The sequence below is a fragment of the Tauraco erythrolophus genome, chromosome Z (assembly GCF_009769465.1).
Source record: "Tauraco erythrolophus isolate bTauEry1 chromosome Z, bTauEry1.pri, whole genome shotgun sequence".
Taxonomy (NCBI): domain Eukaryota; kingdom Metazoa; phylum Chordata; class Aves; order Musophagiformes; family Musophagidae; genus Tauraco; species Tauraco erythrolophus.
Genome location: NC_141496.1, coordinates 85,427,806 through 85,447,905, shown reverse-complemented (window position 1 = coordinate 85,447,905; position 20,100 = coordinate 85,427,806). Strand labels below are relative to the sequence as shown.

Sequence of the window (20,100 nt, the reverse complement as noted above, 5' to 3'; positions counted from 1 at the left end):
GGATGGAGTTGCTCCACCATAATGTGCCCACAAATACCTTACAGTATGGTAACAGTCAGCTGTAAGTAGTTTATTTTATTTTTTTTTTAATTATCTAGGGAAGCACTATAGAGAGCATAGCACTAAAGAACAATAAAAGCCAATACCCTTAAAAGAAAGGATTCCAGTTAAATATTGAGACTAGTTGAAAGACTGCTGTCTTCCCAGAGGAGAGAGAAGACCACAAGACAGAATACATTTATGTATTCCAGTTGTCTTTTTATAAAGCAAGGGAATGCACTGGTTCTCACACTCAGATCAATCTCAATCAAAAAAACCCCAATATTTCTAGTATGAGAAGTCAAACTTCCTAAAGTATCCTTACTCCTCAGATAATAAGAATGTGCAACTGTATTACTATATTGCTGCTTTTATTAACCAAACTGTAATAATTACTGAGTAGATTACATGTTTTGGATAAAATATTTTTTGCTGAGAAGATGTCACAGGAATATTCTGCAGAATTGGGCTAAAATCTGGCTCATCAATGTTTCAATCTAGCTCTAAAAATGTTTCATCAAATTTAAGAAGCTGGACTTTCTGTTCTGGAATATCTCCTAGATACAAATGGGAGTGTTTACAATACTCACAGAAACCACACTCTTACTTAAAATTCAGTTTAGACAAATTAGTGACAGCCAGGCAAAGAAATAACTTGAGCGTCAAAAAGCTTTACAGACTTAACAATACAGGAATTATATCACAGACAAGGGCAGACATTTGCAGCTTTAAGAGGCGCAACCTTAACAGTTGCAGCATCAAAACAGATAAGAAACCTTCACATATATTACAGGGGAATTCAGAAGAGTAGTATTTTCTGACTCCAATGTAGCATACAAAGAAATTTGTTGAAAGATTGTATCTAAAATGAAAGGCTAAGTAGAACAATATGGTTAAAACCCACATATTTTGGGTGTTTTTTCTCTGAAAATGTGTGTGCTTTCTAGACACTAGTCTCATCATTAGATTCTGTCTTTATTCCTTGCCATAGCTCATTATTTTTGAGATGACTAAAGTTTACCTCTTGGGGTTTTTTTTTTTGTTTGTGCAAGCCAGTTAACTATACAACTACAACGGCACTTCCATCCTCTGGCTAGCTACTAAATTTAGGGATAAATTTGCATAAATACCTTCGGTGTTCAGTCTTCAAATGCACCAAAACCCCTCCAGGCTTTCCTCCCCATTTCCTAAAAACTCCAGGAGCTGGGCTCTGGCGCACCACACATGCTTCGTCCATGGCCAGTGAAATAAAACCCCCAAACCCTGGAAGAGCACAAACCATGGCAGGCAAGTGCACAGCGCAAGCACATCCTGGACCCTGAGCAGTACTTCCAGTTTCTAAGCTGTCCCCTAACTAAAGACAGCAACTGGATACTGGCTGGGCACTGTATCTGGCAGGAACAAATCTGTGCTTATTAGCATCCACTTACATCCCCAAGTAGAAGTCTACCTACTCACTGATGTAAAACATCACAACTCTGGCTCAAAAAACATTACAAGGCCATGCCGTTCTTTTAAAAGTGAAAGCTCTTCAGCTTTATTTATTCAGTTTAGGGGTATTTAAAGAAACACTTCAAAATAGTTCTAAAAGTCATTTTCATTAAGATCTTTTCATAGAATCAGATGTGAGACTGATTTCTGTCCCACTAATATGATCGTACATGTTTCAATATACTTTATTCTTTCGAACAGTTTTGTATTTCCTTGCAATAATACTAAACCTTTTTGAGTCACCAACCATGTACAGAAGTGTGGTGTGCTCATAGGTTGGGCAAGCAAAAGAAAACAAACAAAACCAAAAACAAAGAAAAAAATTACAAAATAAATCAGGCAGTATCCTAGTTAAAAAAAAAATGCCCTTGAATATTACGCCACACCTGCGCATTTCCATGTTCAGAGAGCACACAAGACTTCAAGTTCAATCCACTCTCTCCTGTTTCTCAATAAAGCATGATGTTAGTGCTGTGATGACTTACTAACAGCTGTTCTGTAAATGGTTTTACCAAATGTTTCAATAAAACATTCACTTGGAATTTACATTATGTAAGATGAAATAATGTGCAAATAATTTTTTTCTATTCATTATAGAGCCCTATACTCGATTGTAAGAGGAATTCTAATGCTATTTACCCATTTAATACTTATCAATCAAAATTCCTCAAGAAAACCTCTGCCCTCCACTATCAGAAAGGCTGCTCTGACTAACACCAAATGTTTTTGGACCTGCCCTTTCTCCCTACACATATGATGGAAAATGGTTGCTGACCTTCAGCCCACAGTGTCAAGTAGTTCTGTCTCAACTGAATGTCAGCATAACTTTAAAGGGCAAATGATCCAGAGAGGAGTAAACAGAAGAAAGGTAAAATAGTGTCTCCCTGCAAGTATACAAAGTCAGTCCTCCATTTCCCTTACAAGCCTACAAACGCAGAACACACTTGTCTGTCAATCCTTGTTTCAAGACGTGTTATGTTCACATTACCTCCATCCAGAACAAGGAAAGCTATTAGTGTCCCATGGAGTTGGGTGGAGTTTTTCCTGTACCAGCTTTAGGAGACAAGGCACAAATAGTAAATTTACACTTACTACAAACCACTGTGTATCCTAACAGCAATCAGCAAAAATCAATCCACCTCACATTTCTTGTTCAGCTCTGATTTTTTTTTCCTTATGCAGTTTGCCATCTTTACCATCGTAATCATCTGAAAACAGAAATACCTATCTTGGGATTTACCCTCATACACAAGATTTCATATGAAAATATACACACATCCTGCTGTACAGGCACGTGATTTTTTACATAAAAGTATGTACACGTTACTGAAGCCATACAAAGGCAATTTATATGCATCAACCACAGAGATTAGGTCTGAACTTAAAAGAAATTAGATTTGATTTATCATTTACACAATGTTACAGATGTTGAGGCCTCTGTCACCATAGTGTGCCACAGATTTTAAAAATCAAACTCATCCAGCACTGCTGGGCTCATTCAAGGAGCTGAAAGAAACAAACCTGAACTCCTCAAGACAGCAAGAGTAAGTGCAGGAGCTCACTGCAGGATTAATGGCATGACACAGGCCATAGCTGGCAAGCAAGGGAGAGAGTTAAGCACTGATGCTCTGCCTAGGAGCACCATCACAAGGATACTGATGAGATACTCTGATGACTGAGACTGCCTGCTAGTAACAGAGTCTCATTCACTAATATTGTTTAAATAAATGGCATCCAGAAATAAGTTAATGCTTTTCATTTTTTGAAGAGGTACTGAACAACAGGTTTTACTCACCAGTGTACAGCTTTTAAAGTTATTTTCTTCATTGCAAAAATCAATATCTTAGCTGTGTCTTAAACGTATTATACTGCCTACTATTAAGTTCTAAAGTAAATACCCACACAGATTTAAATAAGCATACAAATATTTTAAATACCAATCTGTTCTTCCTCTCCTTTATGTACTAGAAAGGACAGCAAAAAGTCAACAGTCACACAAAAAGCAAATATTTTCAGTTAGAAGCTAAGTGTTTCATGACAAGATGAGAAACCATAATTTTCATGCAAACATACACAAGTGCTAGAATTTGACTGTTTCCTTGGTTTAATATATGCCTGTCAATCACTACCGGCAAGGGAAGAAATAGAATGATCACACATGAACTGATTCTGCTGGTTTAAAAGTGCAGGTGTCCATCATAAGAATCATACAAAAAATACTGTAGTCAAACTGCAGCAGCCTACAGACTTAGTTCTGGATCAAACCTTTATAAATTAATCTGTGCTCTCCCCACCTACCACAAGCATTATCAACAGGCTTTACGAGTTGCAACTATCAAGTTATCAGTCTTCTCACAGATTCTACCAGAACAAAGGACAGAATAAACCTCTCCAACATTTCTGCCCAAAAATTAAATTTCAAAAAACAAACAAAAAAAACACAACCCAACACAGCAAAAAACAACCCTAACCACACTGCACAGCATTGTTACAAGATCAGCCTTCGTACCTTGAACAGTACCACAAAAAGTAACACATCAAATTTCCGAGATTTTACAGATTAGTAATAAAGGACTCAAATTTTAACAGACAAAAACATTTGCAGTTCAGATTGTCTAACCTGTAATAGTAAACATGTGGTTTGAAGATTTCTTACATATCTGTTTCTCTAAGGATAAAAACTGCACAGAAGGACACAGAGTAACAACAACAAACAGTAATCAAACAACTCAACTGATTTCATTTTCTCAAATAAACGCTAACAAATTTAACTGTCTACTGATTTAAACATTGAGGTATCTTCCCCCTCATCTTACTAAAGAAGTGACAGAGCTGATCCTACACACAACAATCTGGTTTTCTGTACTTCAAGTGAGTATTACTCTACGGCTATCAGAAAATCTTATGTACAATAGCCATGAAACTACATTTCATTTCCTACCACCTAAAATCTGAAAGATGTATAACAATGGAGTATTAATATTGTAGCTTTCAAAAGATGTAACCATAGCTTCTTAAAACACTGTACTAGCAATTAAATCTTATTCCTAGTTAATGTGAAATACATAACCTAGGTTCACCTTTCAAGAGTTAAGAAACAAGAGACAGAACTGACTGGCAGTTCTGGCAGAAACCGGCATTTGCCCTTGCAGAAATACACCGGCAGGGAGAGGAAAACCTAGCCAAAAGTAGGCACCTCATGCAGGACAATGAAAAAAAGCATGCATTCAAGACAAACCACACAAAAAAAGGTGCAAGTGAACTTCAAAAACTTGAGTTTGTGACACTGGAGGATGTAGCACCCTTCCTACTCACATGTGGTGTCACACTGAAGGACTACAGGCGGTACGGTCACTACATGTCTTGAGCAAGTGTGAGAGCCCCTTGCCACACTTCAGCCTGCATTTAACTTCATTTCATTTGAATGCAACGCAAGCCTTCACAGACAGAAAACCACTTCTGCTGGAGAGGGATCGCAGGATTTGTGTACTCATAGAACAGATGTATACTGCTCAGTCTAGAAATCAAGTCCCTATTACGCTGCGTACTTCTGAATAAAGCATAAACATTGACATTGAATGTGAACGGTTTTAGAGGCATAACAGGGAGGGGAAATTATTTACTAGAAACAGAGTTTCCTATACAGGTAGCATCTTGCCACCAAAGACGCCAAGTATTTACTGACGGCACTCAAGTAAGGATGAAACTTGATAGCTTCCCTATATTCAAACTCTTCTCACTCTCTGAAAAAGAAAACTGAGAAATGCCCTTGTGATTTGCATTTGGTTGAGTTAGAAAGTGCACTTGAAAACACGTATCTACTCTCGAAGCAATTCAGCCCCTTATTAAAGTAGTAGCAACATTAAGTGTGAAGAGTTTTCTGTTAAACAACTAAAATTCTTCACTAGACAGCAGAAGTTTCATTTGGCTACAGCTGAAATCTACTGATAGGCAAATCCATGCCCAAAACCACAAACATTTTGCAACTAAAATAGCAAGATCTGCCCTAAAACATTCAGTATCAAACCCATATCAGTAAGACTATTGGAAAAAGAAACACCCACATGCCTACTGTACCCTACAGAGTTAGGCTTAAGCAAAACTTAAGGGGGGGGGGGGGGGGGGGGGGGGGGAAGGGGGGGAGCGCGGGGAGGGGAGGGAAAGCACGCACAAAAAACCAGACCTACAATTAACCTACTTTCTTACAAGTGTAGCTAATTATCCTACTAAAATATCCAGTAGAAAACTGACTGCCTGTTTATTGATCTTGACTATCTGCCTGTGGTAGTTGGTACAACAGGGAAACTCAAGTCATATGGTAAGAAACAGCTTGTAGGTCCATATCCTCACAGCATTAATAATAAAGAGTTCATTCTCATTGAGTTTAAAAGGAGCAAAGAGACTTTTTTTTTTGACTCACACTTAGCATTTTAAAATCAGCACAAGAAAAAAAAAAGCAAGAACAGTGAGTGAGATAATCTTGTGTCACCATTTTCTCCAAATTTCACAAGCCAACATGAAAGCTATTAAAAGCACCAAGCACCAGCATTTGCATTGTGGTCAAGACATTAATAAAATGGGGCTAGGAAAGGAAAGAAAGATTAAGGATCTTCTTTCCCTTCCCTTCTACTATGGTGCCTCCTAACATAGTAAAATATTTGAAAAGAAAATTAAAAAAAAATATTAAAAGAAAAAAAAAAATCGAAGTAACCAGGGGAGAACTGCACCATTTTTCCTAATCAAAGTTCATTCTAAGACATTTCATAGATTTTTCTTGGCCAGTATATTACCAATAAATACTTTCAGAGAGCTTCATAAAGCATTTTTACAGCCAAAATATAGATCAGTGGAGACTGTTTTAAAATACAGCATGAGATGTGCTTTCGCAAGAGGATTAAGCTGTCACTGTAAAAAAAAAAAAGTCTAAATTTAAACATTCCTTTAAAGTAGCATAGCAAAACATCTCCATGGAGGAGCCTATCTACATCTTGAAACTGCACCAATCTGTCCGTCACAACTTGAGCAACTGACACAGTTAACTTAGTTCATTTTTTGCAGAATAAATCCAAATGCACAGAAGCAGAATTTGATTGGCATTTTTTCATTTCAAGGGCACAAAAAAGCCATGGGATTTACTTTTTTAAAAATCAAAAAGAAGTTTCCCCTTTGTAAATAAAATTCTGCATACTGTATTAGAGTTTATCCACAGATACTTTTCCCAAGAAGAGCTTACAAGCAAACTGAAGGATGCTTTCAGTGCAGTTCCCACTCTGCTGTGTATCACAAGTGGAAGAGACAAGAACCAGGTGCCGCTCACACAGCGTCTGTCATCAGGCACCACCACACATCAGAACTTAAGTCAGTTCGTGGGGGTGTGTGGGCTTGCAGGGGAGCCCCTTCCTCCAGGAAGGAAGGGCACATCCCACACCACCACTGACCTTCATGCCACGCCTCCCATCCCAAAAGATTCGCACCTTCCCATGGCCCAAAATACCACGGGACTCTGGGAAAAAGTTATCTTAAAAAAAACAAACAATTTTTTAAATGCCAGTGATAATAGAGATTGCATCTTTTAGAGTTTCTTCTTCCTTACTGGACTCCTACAACACAGAGGATTCAGAAGAGAAAACTTTGTAACTTGTTGAAGGAAGACTACTCAGAAAAAAATCACCTAGTTGAATTACAGGGACAAAACTGGAAAAACTCTCATATGAGAAGAGGAAGAATGTGCTTACCAGGAAGAAATCATCAGCACCTTTTACAGTAGCTAAGTCTATTTCAAAAAGTTATGGTCCCCTAAAGTTGCATTCTGCACTAATGGACATCCTTAACAAAAACCACCAATACTGGAAACACGGACTTTCTAAAAGAACGTTACAGCCTGGTCCATCCTACAGCAGAATAACAAACAGCTTCACTTCCATCACTTTGCCACATCATTGCAAAACTTCTTGAACTACAAGACGCAGTAATCATTGCTCTCCTCAGCTCCCCAGAGGAAAGCAACATCTCCCACTTTGTAAGTTAAAACATTCTGGTGTCCAAACCATCATTTTCATGTTAAGTTATTAGCATAGAATATTAGCCCACTGCTTTCTTTATAAGAAAAATTTAGTTTGTTAAAATGCACCACTGATTAATGGTAACTTAACCACTCAGGCCACACTAGTTCCAAAGTAGTTTTTGACGTGTACTTATAACGAGCCATCGAAACACAAGAGACCCATTTCCTTATCCAACTGAAACACTGTAAGACAAATAGTAAGTCAGTCTGCTGTTGCACCAGCATTCATTAGGTGATAAGAGGAAGAAAATATTTCTACATTGCTTAGCATTCAAAGAAATGATGAGACACATTATCAGCCAAGAGCAGCAGCTCCTCTTTTGGAGGTAGTATTGCAGCAGACCAAAACTAACCACAACCTGGTAATAAATCTTGTTCCACAGACATGCTTTAAAACACTGCACTTCTACACACGGCACTATTTTCTTCACACGAATAACGAAAAGTAAGCAACACATGCTTCGAAATGAAGCTAGAATCTTTGAAATTCTCCTTATCTTCTCTTAACCAACTTACATCAGCATCACAAAACAGACAAGATTTGAAAACAGTGGTATTTTTGACTGCATGATGACTTTAGAGAGCTTTTGTCTTGCAAACTCTACTCAAAACTGAGTCTAGGCATGAGTCTACTTTAACATGACAAGTAGTCTTGTAGCCACCCTCCATGAAACCACTCATAGAAGTCAGATGGCAGGCGTGGGCCATTAAATGGGAGGAAGTACATGGAACCAATCACTGCAAACACCTGTATGCTCCACCGTGCAGGGATAAATCAAAGCAGTCAGTCACCATAAGGCAAACAGAAAACAATAAAACCCCTGCCAACTCCAAGATTTTAAGGTGAGACACGGTGAAAGATGAGGAGAATATTTTATTAGGTCACTCTAGCTTACCTACACCCTGTTCCCTGTTCAGTCACCATCACCTTCCCTGTCCTACCTACATATACAAAACAAATTGCTCCGCACTCTAACGACTGAACAGTGTTCCTAGCTGTGTTTCCACCTTAAAACTTACGCAACTTCGGTGTACAGGACTCTGCTTGCTCTGCAAACACTTGGACACACCTTTGCAAACTCACCACTGACCTCTAGTATTTCCAAAATCTCTAGTACAGCCGAAACACATAAGCAAAGCCAGAGTTGTAGCCAGTAAACTGACAGTTTTATCCAGCGATTCTTCTAAACATGCAAAGCAAACGCACCAAAAATAATTCATCTCCCTTGCCTCCCCTTGATGTTTGGAATGACTGCGCCTCTAACAAAAAGTGATCTAGCAACAGAAACACATCATGACCTAGCAGCGCTTATGACTGCCTATCCAGTTATGTGCTGGTTTTGGCTGGGATAGAGTTAATTTTCTTCATAGTAGCTAGTAAGGTGCTATGTTTTGGATTTGTGCTGGAAACAGTGTTCACAATGGAGAGATGTTTTCATTATTGCTGTGCAGTGCGTACTCAGCATCAAGGCCTTTTCTGTTTCTCACACCACCCCACTAGCGAGGAGGCTGGGGGTGCACAAGAAGCTGCGAGAGAAACCAGATGGGACAGCTGACCCCAATCAACCAAAGGGATATTCCATATCATATGACATCATGCTCAGCATATAAAGTTGGCAGGAAGAAGAGGGAAGGAGACATTCAGAATTATGGTATTTGTCTTCCCAAGTAACCACTACGCATGATGGAGCCCTGCTTTCCTGGAGATGACCGAACACCTGCCTGCCCACAGGAGGTGGTGAAGGAATTCCTTATTTTGCTTTGCTTGCATGCACAGCTTTTGCTTTACCTATTAAATCGTCTTTATCTCAACCCATGAGTTTTCTCACCTTCACTCTCACCAACCAACTCTCCCCCATCCCATCAGGGGGGAGCGAGCAAGCAGCTGTGTGGTACTTCATTACCAGCTGGGGTTGAACCACAACGGCCCTTCTTGGAACCAGTGTGGGGCTTGAAGGGTTCGAGATAACAACAGGTTTGGAGGGAACGTGCTAGATGGAATTTATAGCTGTTGTTGCTGTTGAGCTGCTAATGGGCAGGCTCCTGTGCTCACCATGGGGCTTGCTTGCCTTGCTGTAAATTAGAGTCTTGTGCTCGTTAGTGGCTGCTTGTTGCTTTCGCTGCTTGCCCTAGCACTGTACCGCTGATCATCTCACTCTGCTGTGCCTGGGAACAGTTTGGTAACAGCACCGGCCATGCACCTGGGCTGGCAGATGGCCAGGGCATCGCTGCTGTTTCTGTGCTGCTGTACTGGACAGGCTGGATCTCCAGTGCGAGCTCGAGTCGAAGGGACTGTGACTCGTGCACAAGTCCATGCAGGAGCAGAACACTCCAAAGCGTCTGTGGCTGCGGATAAGCCCACGCCAGAGCAGGTACACCTCAAAGCATCTGTGGCCGTGGTTACGTCTGTGCCGCAGCGGGTGTGCCTCTGAAGGGATTGTGGCCCAAGGATAAGTCCATGCTGGAGAAGACACACCTCAAAGCATCTGTGGCTGTGGATAAATCCATGCTGCAGCAGGTACACCCTGAAGCATCAGTGACTGTGCATGAGGTCATGCTGGAGCATCTCAAACGTATCACCATGGATAAGTTCACAATAGAGCAGGTACACCCCTGGAGGGACTGCAGCCATGGCCACCCGTGGCCATCTCAGAGCAGGTTTACTCCCAAAGGGACTGTGGCTTGAGTAAGGCCATGCTGGAGCAGATATATCTGTGAAGGCATTGTGGCCTATGGATTAGGCCACACTGGAATAGGTACTCCTCAAAATGACTGTGGCTGTGGATAAGTCTACACCACAGCAAGAATACCCCTGGAGAGACTGTGGCATTTAGATAAGGCTCCACTTGGAACTTCAGTTTGTGGATAAATTCATGCTGTGGCAGGGGCAAGGGGAGGAGTTCACTGCAATGTTAAACCCTATGGTCTGGTCCAAAGGGACCAGGGGTGGAGACTGTAATGGAAATACCTTTAAATTGTTGTAACCTGGAATTTGCATTGCATGTTACAGGAATTACTACAGAAGGAATCCCTTGTTGGTAGCCAGGCTAGGAGCAAGAGGAGGAGTTCTCTGCAATGTTCAACCTTCTAACCTGTCCCAAGGGACCGGGGTGGAGATCGTAATAGATATACCTTTAAATTGCTCTAACCCATGATTTGAGTTGAATGTTATAGGAATTGCTATGGCAGCTAAAGTAATTCCTATAACATGCAACAATTTATTATTTTCAAATTGATCTGTGAGCTTGTTGCAAACCGCCGTGGTATCCCACATTGCTACCGCCAGTGCGACAGGTCAAACACTTCACTGACCATCAGTCAGGTGTTCAATGTATTCGTTTTAATCCAGTGGCAGCCCTTAAACAATCCTTACACACTCAACGGCCATATTATAGACATTAAACATGTGCGATTCTTACTGTGAGCTAAGCATAAGCGTAAGAGCTAAGAGTAAGCGATACGACCTGTGATGTCTTCAGTCCTGTGTCCAGACATAAACGTTGCCGAGGTCTCCATCCAGCTGAGGGGGGTCCCCGGGGCTAAATGCTCCCCGTGGCTTTCATTCCCTTCAGATGTCTGGGTGTCATGATAAGAGGAGGCCTGGCTACAAGCCTAGTTGCATAAGGTCCCTTATCATTCATTAATTGTCACACTTTCAGTCTACATGCTTGCTATTTCCCCTAGCCTGACCATTTTAGCTTGTCATATGACAAGTGTCCTGGGTCAACAGTCAGTTTGCTTCCCTTTCTCCTCAGAGGGAAAGCAGAACTCAACACCTCATGTGAAAGAGGTTGATTTCATATAGAGATTCCTTAATCCTTACTCTCCTCTTGAACACACTCCTTTAGGCTCTCGACATAACCTTAGGCCACGGAAAGGAGAAACAGAGGCATATGGGCATTTCTTATTGGATTGTGCAGGTGTTGTTTATGCACACATGAGGGCCACCTTATCAGTGGCAGAAGCCTGCTGTTGGGCCTTTGCCCTGATGGCTTCCCTGTCTTCAGCATTTTGCTCCATGGGGGATCCCCACAGCTCTACAGACAGACAACAAATTAAAACTTTCTCTAGCGAGCATGCATGTCAGAGCAGCCATTCACAGCACAAATCCAGAGACAAAAAAAAAAAAAAATCACTTACCAGAGAGCCAAGTGTTACAATAACTAGTTTGTATACTAGTACTTGCTTTTGCTTAATATTGTACATCTGCTTCAGCTTGTTAAACCCATGGATTAGTTTGAGAACTTACCACTTATCGCCAAGGGGTAAGTTACCTTATAACCTATTAAAAAATGAAGTACATAACTTCAGAGGAATTGATAGAAAATGGGTACTTTGACTAGAACTACAAGCAAGCATATCATTCCCATTAAATACCTAACACTTAAGATAGCACCTTGAAGGCCATCTGAGGTCAAATCAAACTAACAGCACTGATTTACAAAGCCAAGAAAACTTCTGTCAAAAATTTTAAGTGTATTTGTAAATTAGAAAGACAAACCTAATGCCCTCATTTACAAGGCACACATCACCACTACTCTTTTAAACACTTTTGAACAGCAGAAAACATGCTAGGGAAGTCATACATGGATTACTCTCAGCAGCACAATGCTTATCTTTCCTATTGTGATTTCAGGGGCCTGAAGTTTCTTCAGCATCTATTTCCCACTAATTTCTGTAGTTTCAGGAGACTAAGTGCTCACCATCTGAGCTTATGCTCTGCTGGACAGGAGCGGCTGCGGTGTTCTCCTACAATCCAAGTCATGTGCAACCACAGTGTGACAAGTCCCCTCTCGTGCTGTATAAGCTGGCATCTTTCCCAGCAGTTGCCACATCATGAAAACGATGCATACAAATAAAACCCCAAAATAAACATTTTAAAACAATGGCTTAAATGACTGCATAACTAAACTCAGCAGCTGGAGACACAAAGCACTCCCAGCAGCAAGCCACGCATCTTTCACTTGCAAAAGTCCTAAAATATACTCTTATTAGTAAGCTTCACAGCACACCTAGCAACCAACCCTCAAGCCTGCGCTGCAGAGTCATGCTCCCCAAGGCCAGACAACAAGTAAATAAAATGGATAAACAAAGCACAGCTAATAAAAGTAGATGGCATCACAAACACCCCCTATGCAGACACAGCTTCAAAGTATTAAACATACTTTCTACCACTGATTTCAATACATCATCTAATTCACTGAATATAGATAATGCTGTCTCACCTATTCAGATCTGTTCTCAGGAGTTTCCCTGCCAGAGTCTTTAGATTGACTTAAAGTCATGTTCTTCTGTACAAGAAATAGAAGAAAACAGGAGGAAGACTCCACAATGCAATGTGGGCTATTTAGTCCATCAGAAACACTGCAATACTACATGCAATCCACTGAAAACTGTTTGTGCAGTGCTTCGCTGGTTTACAGTAGATCTAAAAATTCATTGACTCCTATGATAATAAAAGAGAATTAATAGTGTATATTTCAGAAGATAATCTCAACAGTTGAGAAGGTGGATTTTTTACAGTCCATTGCTTAAGGGAAGGAAAATACTCTAGAAGAAATACAATAATTGATGTAAAAAAAAAAATCACAGCTTGGTGTCTTCAAACTGAGAAACACTAAATCAAAATACATGTTTTTACCTTACCGCAAAAAAAAAAAAAAATCTTTTTTTATCACAACACTGAAAAGTTTCTTGTCTTTTGCTCCCTGAATACTCAATTTTTTTCCCACCTAGCTCTAAGTAGACAGGGTTTATGGTGATGTTGTTCTAAGGAACTGCAGGAGTTCTAGATGCCAATAAAGATTACAGATCAAACGAAAGATAAGTCCTTAACCATTGCATCTGCATAGATAAATAAGCCTGCTCACCTCTTATTTGCACTGTTACCTTTACTAATCTAACTACAATAATCGGGACAGTAAGGGCTCAAGTATCAGACCTGAAAAGAAACGGCTTCTTGCACCTCTCCCAGCCCAACTTACGCGGGTGCGTATGCACCACACACACCTTTCAAGAAGTTTCCAGGCACCTGGCAAAGCCCTGACGATGAACTAGAGAAGTAAGCAGAAAGCAGCGTCCAAACGCAAGTACCGAAATCAGAGCAGGAACACGTTTCCAGGCACCTCCGTCCCAGTCAGACATGTAGTACCTCGGGAGAAAGCAACGCCAGCCAGAAGAAAGCAACACGTGGGCAAAAACCCTCCGGCGCAGACCTACCGCCAGAGAGAAGCCGGCTCCGCGCCACCGACAAGCGAGGGACCGGGAGGAGCCAGGACTGAGACTCACGGCCGGCCCGGAGCGGAGATCCCCGCAGGATCTCCGAGTGCGGGAGAGGGGAAGCGGCGGCCAGCCCCAAGCGGGCGGGAGAAGGGCCACCGGCAACTCACCGCCGCACTGACGGCCGCTTTTGTTCTCCACGGAGACCGGCACGGACCCTCCTCAGTCGCGCCCGCTCCCAGCCGGCTGCCAAGCGCTGGCCGTGGGGAGACCGGACCACGGGTCGCCCGGCGCCGGGGCCAGGACGCCGGTACCGTCGGGGCGGCCGCAGCGGGCCCCACCTACCTCTTCTCGGCCTGGGGAAGCTCTCGTGCAGGTGAAAGACGACTTTCTCCACAAAGTGCTGAATGTTGCTGTGCTCGGGCCCTCTGACGAACACCATCCAGTCGTGCGTGAAGCCCTCCACGGTGGGTTTCTTCCTGACCTGGGCTCGGTGCCCCAGCTCCAGCTTCACCTGGACGGCACACTGCGGGGGGAGAGGCGGGGAGCGGCCGGTGAGCGCCCGAGGAAACGGCGCCGGGCAGGCGGCCGGGGAGGGAACCGGCCCCACGCAGGCGGAGGGGGGACACACGGACAAAACGATACCGTAAACCGGGAAAGAAGAACAAAAACAGAAAGGCACCACCGCGACCCTGCAACAACAACAACAACAAAAAAACCAAAAACGCACCCACAGGCGACGGCGTGGAAGAGCTCCCGCTGCCACCGGGAGGACGGAGGGAGGCGCGGCCACCGGCCCGCGGTGCCGTCCTGCGGGCGCGGGCACCGCTGTCAGGGACGCACCGTCCTCCTCTAGGCGCCTCCGCGCTCGGCGCCGCCGGTGCGGCGGCGGGAACATGGCTGAGGCGACACCCGCCGCCTCCCTCCGGGTGCGTGCGCGCTCCGTGCCGCTGCCGGCAGCGGCGGAGGCAGCGAAAGCCTCACGCCAGGAGAAACTCCCCGTCACGCCAACCCCTCGCCGGCGGCGGCGGGCAAGCGCGCGCCCGGGCAGCGCGGTGCGGAGGGTCTCCCGGAGCGGTACTCACCGAGCTGGCCATGCCTGGGGCGCCGGTTCCGCTGGGGCGCTCGCCGCTGCCCCCCCGCCCCGCCCCGCGGCGCTAATTCTTGAAGTCGCGGAGGTGACAGCGGGCGCGCCGAGGAGCGGCGGACATCCTCCGCCTCGCTGCTGCCGCTGTCTGCCGCCGCCTATCTCCCCTCCCTCCCTCCCTCCCTCGCACCGCACCGAGCCGAGCCGAGCCGAGCCCGCGGCCCCAGCGCCCGCCCCAGCCCCGCCGGCTGGCTGAGCACCCGCCGCGCATGCGCGCCACCCGCCGGGCTGACACCGAGACACAGACATAACAGTGCGCGGAGGGGGGCGGGGGCCGGGGCTGCGCGGTCAGCCAATGGGGCGCGGCGGCGCGGCCGCGAGCCCCTCCGCCCGGCCCCGCCCCGCCGGCCCTTAAAGTAACAGGTTGCGGCGGGACGCGGGGGGGCGAGGAACGGGATGGGTGCCCCGGGCTGGGGGGAGCCGGGACGGCGTCCCCAGCGGCGCCGCGCCCCGAGCGGGGCGGCTGGGGCCGCTGGGCTACGGCGTCGCACCGAAGCGGGCAGGGAAACTGCGCAAGAACAGCTGCGAACAAAAGAGAACCGGGGTAGCGGTCTTCTGCTCAGCCGGCGCGCCGCGGAGGGGGCTGCCGCCGGCCCCGCCTCGCCTCACGCCGACAGCCTCGGCGCCGCCTTCCGCCGCTGGGACCGGCCGGCCTCAGCCCGTGAGCGATCTCCGGCCAAAATTAACTAAAAGGGCCACAGGTGCAACGAAATCAGGAGCTTCCTCCCCAAACCTCCGCCTCTGTCTCGCGCACCGCCACCAGCACGTGTTTCTGAAAAGCTCCCGGTAAATCCTCTCGGAAGAACAAAGGGAGGAGGAAGACGCGAAGGGAATGCCCTGACGGCACAGGTGTGGCAGGTGAAGACGGGCAGCTGGCAGGCAGCGACACTCGGGACGGCTTCACACGTGTTCGTGGCGCTGACTGCCGCGTCTGCCATTCACGGGCTGATGGCTTTCGGAGGCAACAGTCGCCACCTCAACAGCTTCCCTATCCCTCCTCTGCTCTGCGAGATGACGTGCTGATTCATGCCACAGGAATATGCCAGCGAAGAGCTGGAACTGACTTGCTGCGAACATCTAAATCACAGTACTGGCACTCGTGAGATGAGTGTTTTCTGACAGCCATAAAATTGTCCCAAATTGTCTATCTCTTCACTTTTGCCACACTGAAAACTGTTTTTGCCGGTTCGATAATTGTGGTTTTAATATTTTTTTTTTCTGAAGACAGTTATAACTCAATGATTTGACAATCGACACAGCCATCCCCTTCACGAGAAGTATTCACAGGCACGAACGAAACACTCCACCAGCGTTCCAGGTTTCACCAAGAGACGGCGCACGGAGTCCTGATGCTAAACGTCCTCATCTGAACCCTCCAGACGTCTCTAGCTATCCCCGACTCGCGTCTTTTTTCACTTCGGAATGAGAAATGCACATTATAGAAATTCTAGCATAATTTAATGATTCCTTCAAAACTGCTGAGCTGCATCTTATTTTTCTTACAGGCGTTGTGAGCCTGAATTAATAAAATCAGTACTGACAACTCAAAAGAATGAATACAATTTGTAAAAATTCCACAAGTTACAATGTGACTTGAAATTTATTAACGTTAACCCCTCAAGTATATGAATATCCATGTTTTAAAATTGCAATGTGCAAATCTAGTTATTCATGTATCTTCTACTAATCTTGCGCTGGACTAGCCAGCAATCCAGCATACATAAATCCTGCTGAGTCCATAAACCCAGCAAAGCAGATGCCAGTAACTTTAAAACTTCACACGTGCAAGACAAATAAAAAAAAAAAAGATACCAACACAATTTACTAGAGTGAGGATTATGCACGCAAGCAAGGACAGTAACGTTTGACCGCTATCGTGCTGAACATAGTGAGCTCCCAGGTGTCCAGGCCCATCTGAACAGAGCGTCTGCAGGTTGAGGATCCCCAATGTTTCTCCTAGAAAGGTTCCATTTTTGCCGTGGCTGAGCTGCTCTTCCCAAGTGTTCAATCACTTAAGAGACTTGTAAGAACTCAGAATACATAGTCAAGAGCACTTAGCTGTCTGGATCCCTTTGGTTTCTTCGGAAACCAGACTCTCAAGCACTTTTGAGCCAGTGAGGCGTTTTGCCGTTCAGAAGAAACTAATATTTTGGTGCTTAATCACAATATACTCTTCTGTATTAGTGCAGGGCTGAGCGTGTTACACATTCCCAGCATTAACAATAATACCTACACTAAAAGTATCTTGCCTTTCATTATTGGCATATACTTAATTTCAAACCACGTGTGACCTTTCATTATTGAGTAATGCAACTCTGGAAATAACTGTGTGATTCCTACTCCAACAATAAATTTGAAGCAGTGATGATTTTACAGTAGTAACCGGGCATGACTATTTAAATCATGACAAAACCACCCCTTTCTTTTCTTCTGTCCCATCCCCTACACTCCAACTTCATGTCACACTGCCAATCTAAGTATAAAATTCACAGCAAAAAAATGGAAGGTGTACTTCTCTGCTAACAAAACGGCGCTACCACTTCATCCTTAGTGTGGCAGATACATATGTTTTATGACAATTACTATGCGTATTTCTGCTTCTTTATTATTGCCTTTAAAAAACTAGACAAACATACTTAACTTAGTGACAGGGAAGCCGTAATCTAGTCCATACAGATTATACAATTGTTAAACATAAGCAGTTAAAATTATGTATCTCAGTGGGTATTTGAGCTCATACATATGTAGTGTCATAAATATTTTGAATGTGTTGAACGTATTATCCTACTGACAGCAATTATGCAGAAAGCAGGGAAGTGCTCTGTGATATAGATTACTGAAACAGGACTACAGAATTATTTCCATGCTCAGTGACCGCCATATCAGCCCTAAGAGTCTTTTTTCACTCGGTGTACCCACGACGAGTCTCAAGACTCGAGAACTACAGAATGCAGCCCTGAAATAATCAGGTACAGGTGCTATTTTATTAAGGAAATGTATATTACAATCACTGCGGTTCAAAATGTTATTATATATGAACTCCTGTCTTCAATATGTCTTGCTAGACAGAAAGGAAATCCTTTTATAGTATTTCTCTACGTTTCTCGACAACTCTTCAACGATCTTGACTGCCTGTTTGAGTTTTTCTTCCTTATTTACGTAATAGTTTGACATAGTGAAGAATATGTTTGCTTCCTATTCTGGGGCAGAAGTCGGGGTCATCATCTTTCTGTGTAATAAATTCTGTTCTGCTAGGGGGGTACCCTATAAGAATACAAGGCTTTTTTCAACTTAATTTGAAAGGAAAAAATAATATGGACAAATTCTGTGTATGAGTCACGTCATAGTTTTGTTTGGCTCAGTAGGAACAAGGCCGACAATCAAAGCAGTCAAATGCAAAAACAGAAGCATCACTCTAGGTTGGAATATTTCTACTTCTTGTCTACCTCCTTCCAGCTTTGCTGCTTCTGCAAAGATTTGAATTAGTCTTTCCAAGTTTGTTTCAGAAACTATTATTACTGAATATGATTATAACTTTTCTGCCTGTTTAATTTTATTTCTCCCTTTGTATAACAACACAAATGACCCATAGCTATAGCTAAAAAGAAGTCACAGTGGGCCTGATCCTGCGTGTACACTCACTTGCCAGGATCCATGGTAGGGATGGAAGCACGTGTGCTTCTATCCTAAAGGTCTCCAAAGGTGTTTACTATCTCGCAAGTCAAGAGCCATGATAATATATATTTATACAAGATATACTTGTACATAGATTTATTTATTTGCCCTGCTCTTCTCAGAAGGCTGTAAAGATAGGGTTTGATTTCTTTCTTTGCTCTTGATATCCTAATTTCTGAGAAAGGAAGGGTTCTTTAAGGCCTGGCAGCACCAAATGTACATATTGCAAAAGAGAACAAATCAGACCAGTGAAAGAACTGTCTTTTGCATCCACAAAGTCTGTGCATCTGTGTTCCTACTAGCTTTTATGCTGAAGTCAAGAAACCGAAGCCGCTTCTGAACCTTTGGGATATTTTCCTGAAAGCCACAAAACTGTAATCGCTTTAATTGTTGTCATGTTACTTTATGGCATCTTTGTTTTATCAGAATTAAGAGTGTGGATGAGCAGAACAGCTTTTTTGTACTCAGGCCATTTCAAAAGAGAAACTTTGGTAACAGCACATGCAAACAAAATAGCTATTAGGCCTTTAACAGTAGCTCTAACACAGCCGGTCCTATAAGAATCTCTTCAGCAGGAGAGAAAGTGTCCACGAAGTAAAGAGTCTCTGCTATACTGTATGATTGGGGTTGCTGGATCTTTAATTTTCATCAATAGAAGAAACAGGAAAAAAGAAAACAAAGTTTTCCACTGAAGGGAGATGTTTTTTCTTCCATAGTTCTAGCTTGTGTCATGGTTGAGAGTAAGATGAAACAAGGTTGTCAGTAAGAAAATTAATTTATTTTTAACAGATACCAGTGAGAAAATTTTGTTTTCCAGAATCCATTAAATGGGTGAGTTTTCTGGCACAGACTCACACTCTGCATTCATTTCCCTAAATCGGGATTCTGCAAGAAAGAACGGAGCTGGAATTCCTTTGGAGTCCTTCTATGCTGATTTTTATTTTTATGTATTTGGACAAAAATATTTTCCTCTTGACTTAGAACAGGTCTGAATCAATAGAAGTTGTTTTCCTATATCACACATCAGTGTAATGGTAGAAATGCTTCTACTACCTAACTTTGTTCATTCTAATGGTCTTTTTAACTACTTATCTGAGATCACTCAGTTGAATAATGATTACTTAGAAACATCTGCAGATTCGGCTCAAATTTGGAAAAGAAAAGGGAGCTGTTTAACATATGTCAGTTGTTCAGCAATGTTGGTTTCTAAACAAACAAACAAACAAAAATAGCATTTGTATTCAGGCGAAGGGGCTGTGAAACAATTACAGCCGTTTAAAAATCTATCAATTTCACTAACTCCAAATACAATCTTTGGCTGACAGGAGCAGAATGAAAGAACGATCTTGAGCTGGTTAAGTGACAAACTGGTGCGACTCTTTTCTTCATTTTGGATTAACAGTTAAAATAAACATTCTTTGATCTCATTATGGCAGATGGAGGCAATTACATGCGTATTAAAGTG

General features: G+C 43.4%; 1 protein-coding gene across 1 annotated transcript in view; it reads right to left on the bottom strand.

The window, feature by feature from the left end:
• MLLT3 (MLLT3 super elongation complex subunit) overlaps window positions 1-14,922 on the bottom strand; it is a 139,927-nt gene extending 125,005 nt beyond the window's left edge. The window contains exons 1-2 of the mRNA XM_086629556.1: window positions 14,899-14,922; window positions 14,159-14,339 (exon numbers count right to left, since the gene is read on the bottom strand). Coding sequence (XP_086485682.1) covers window positions 14,159-14,339; window positions 14,899-14,910 — 193 coding nt within the window. The 5' untranslated portion in view covers window positions 14,911-14,922. The remainder of the gene's footprint in view (window positions 1-14,158; window positions 14,340-14,898) is intronic.
• Window positions 14,923-20,100: the final 5,178 nt, after the last annotated feature.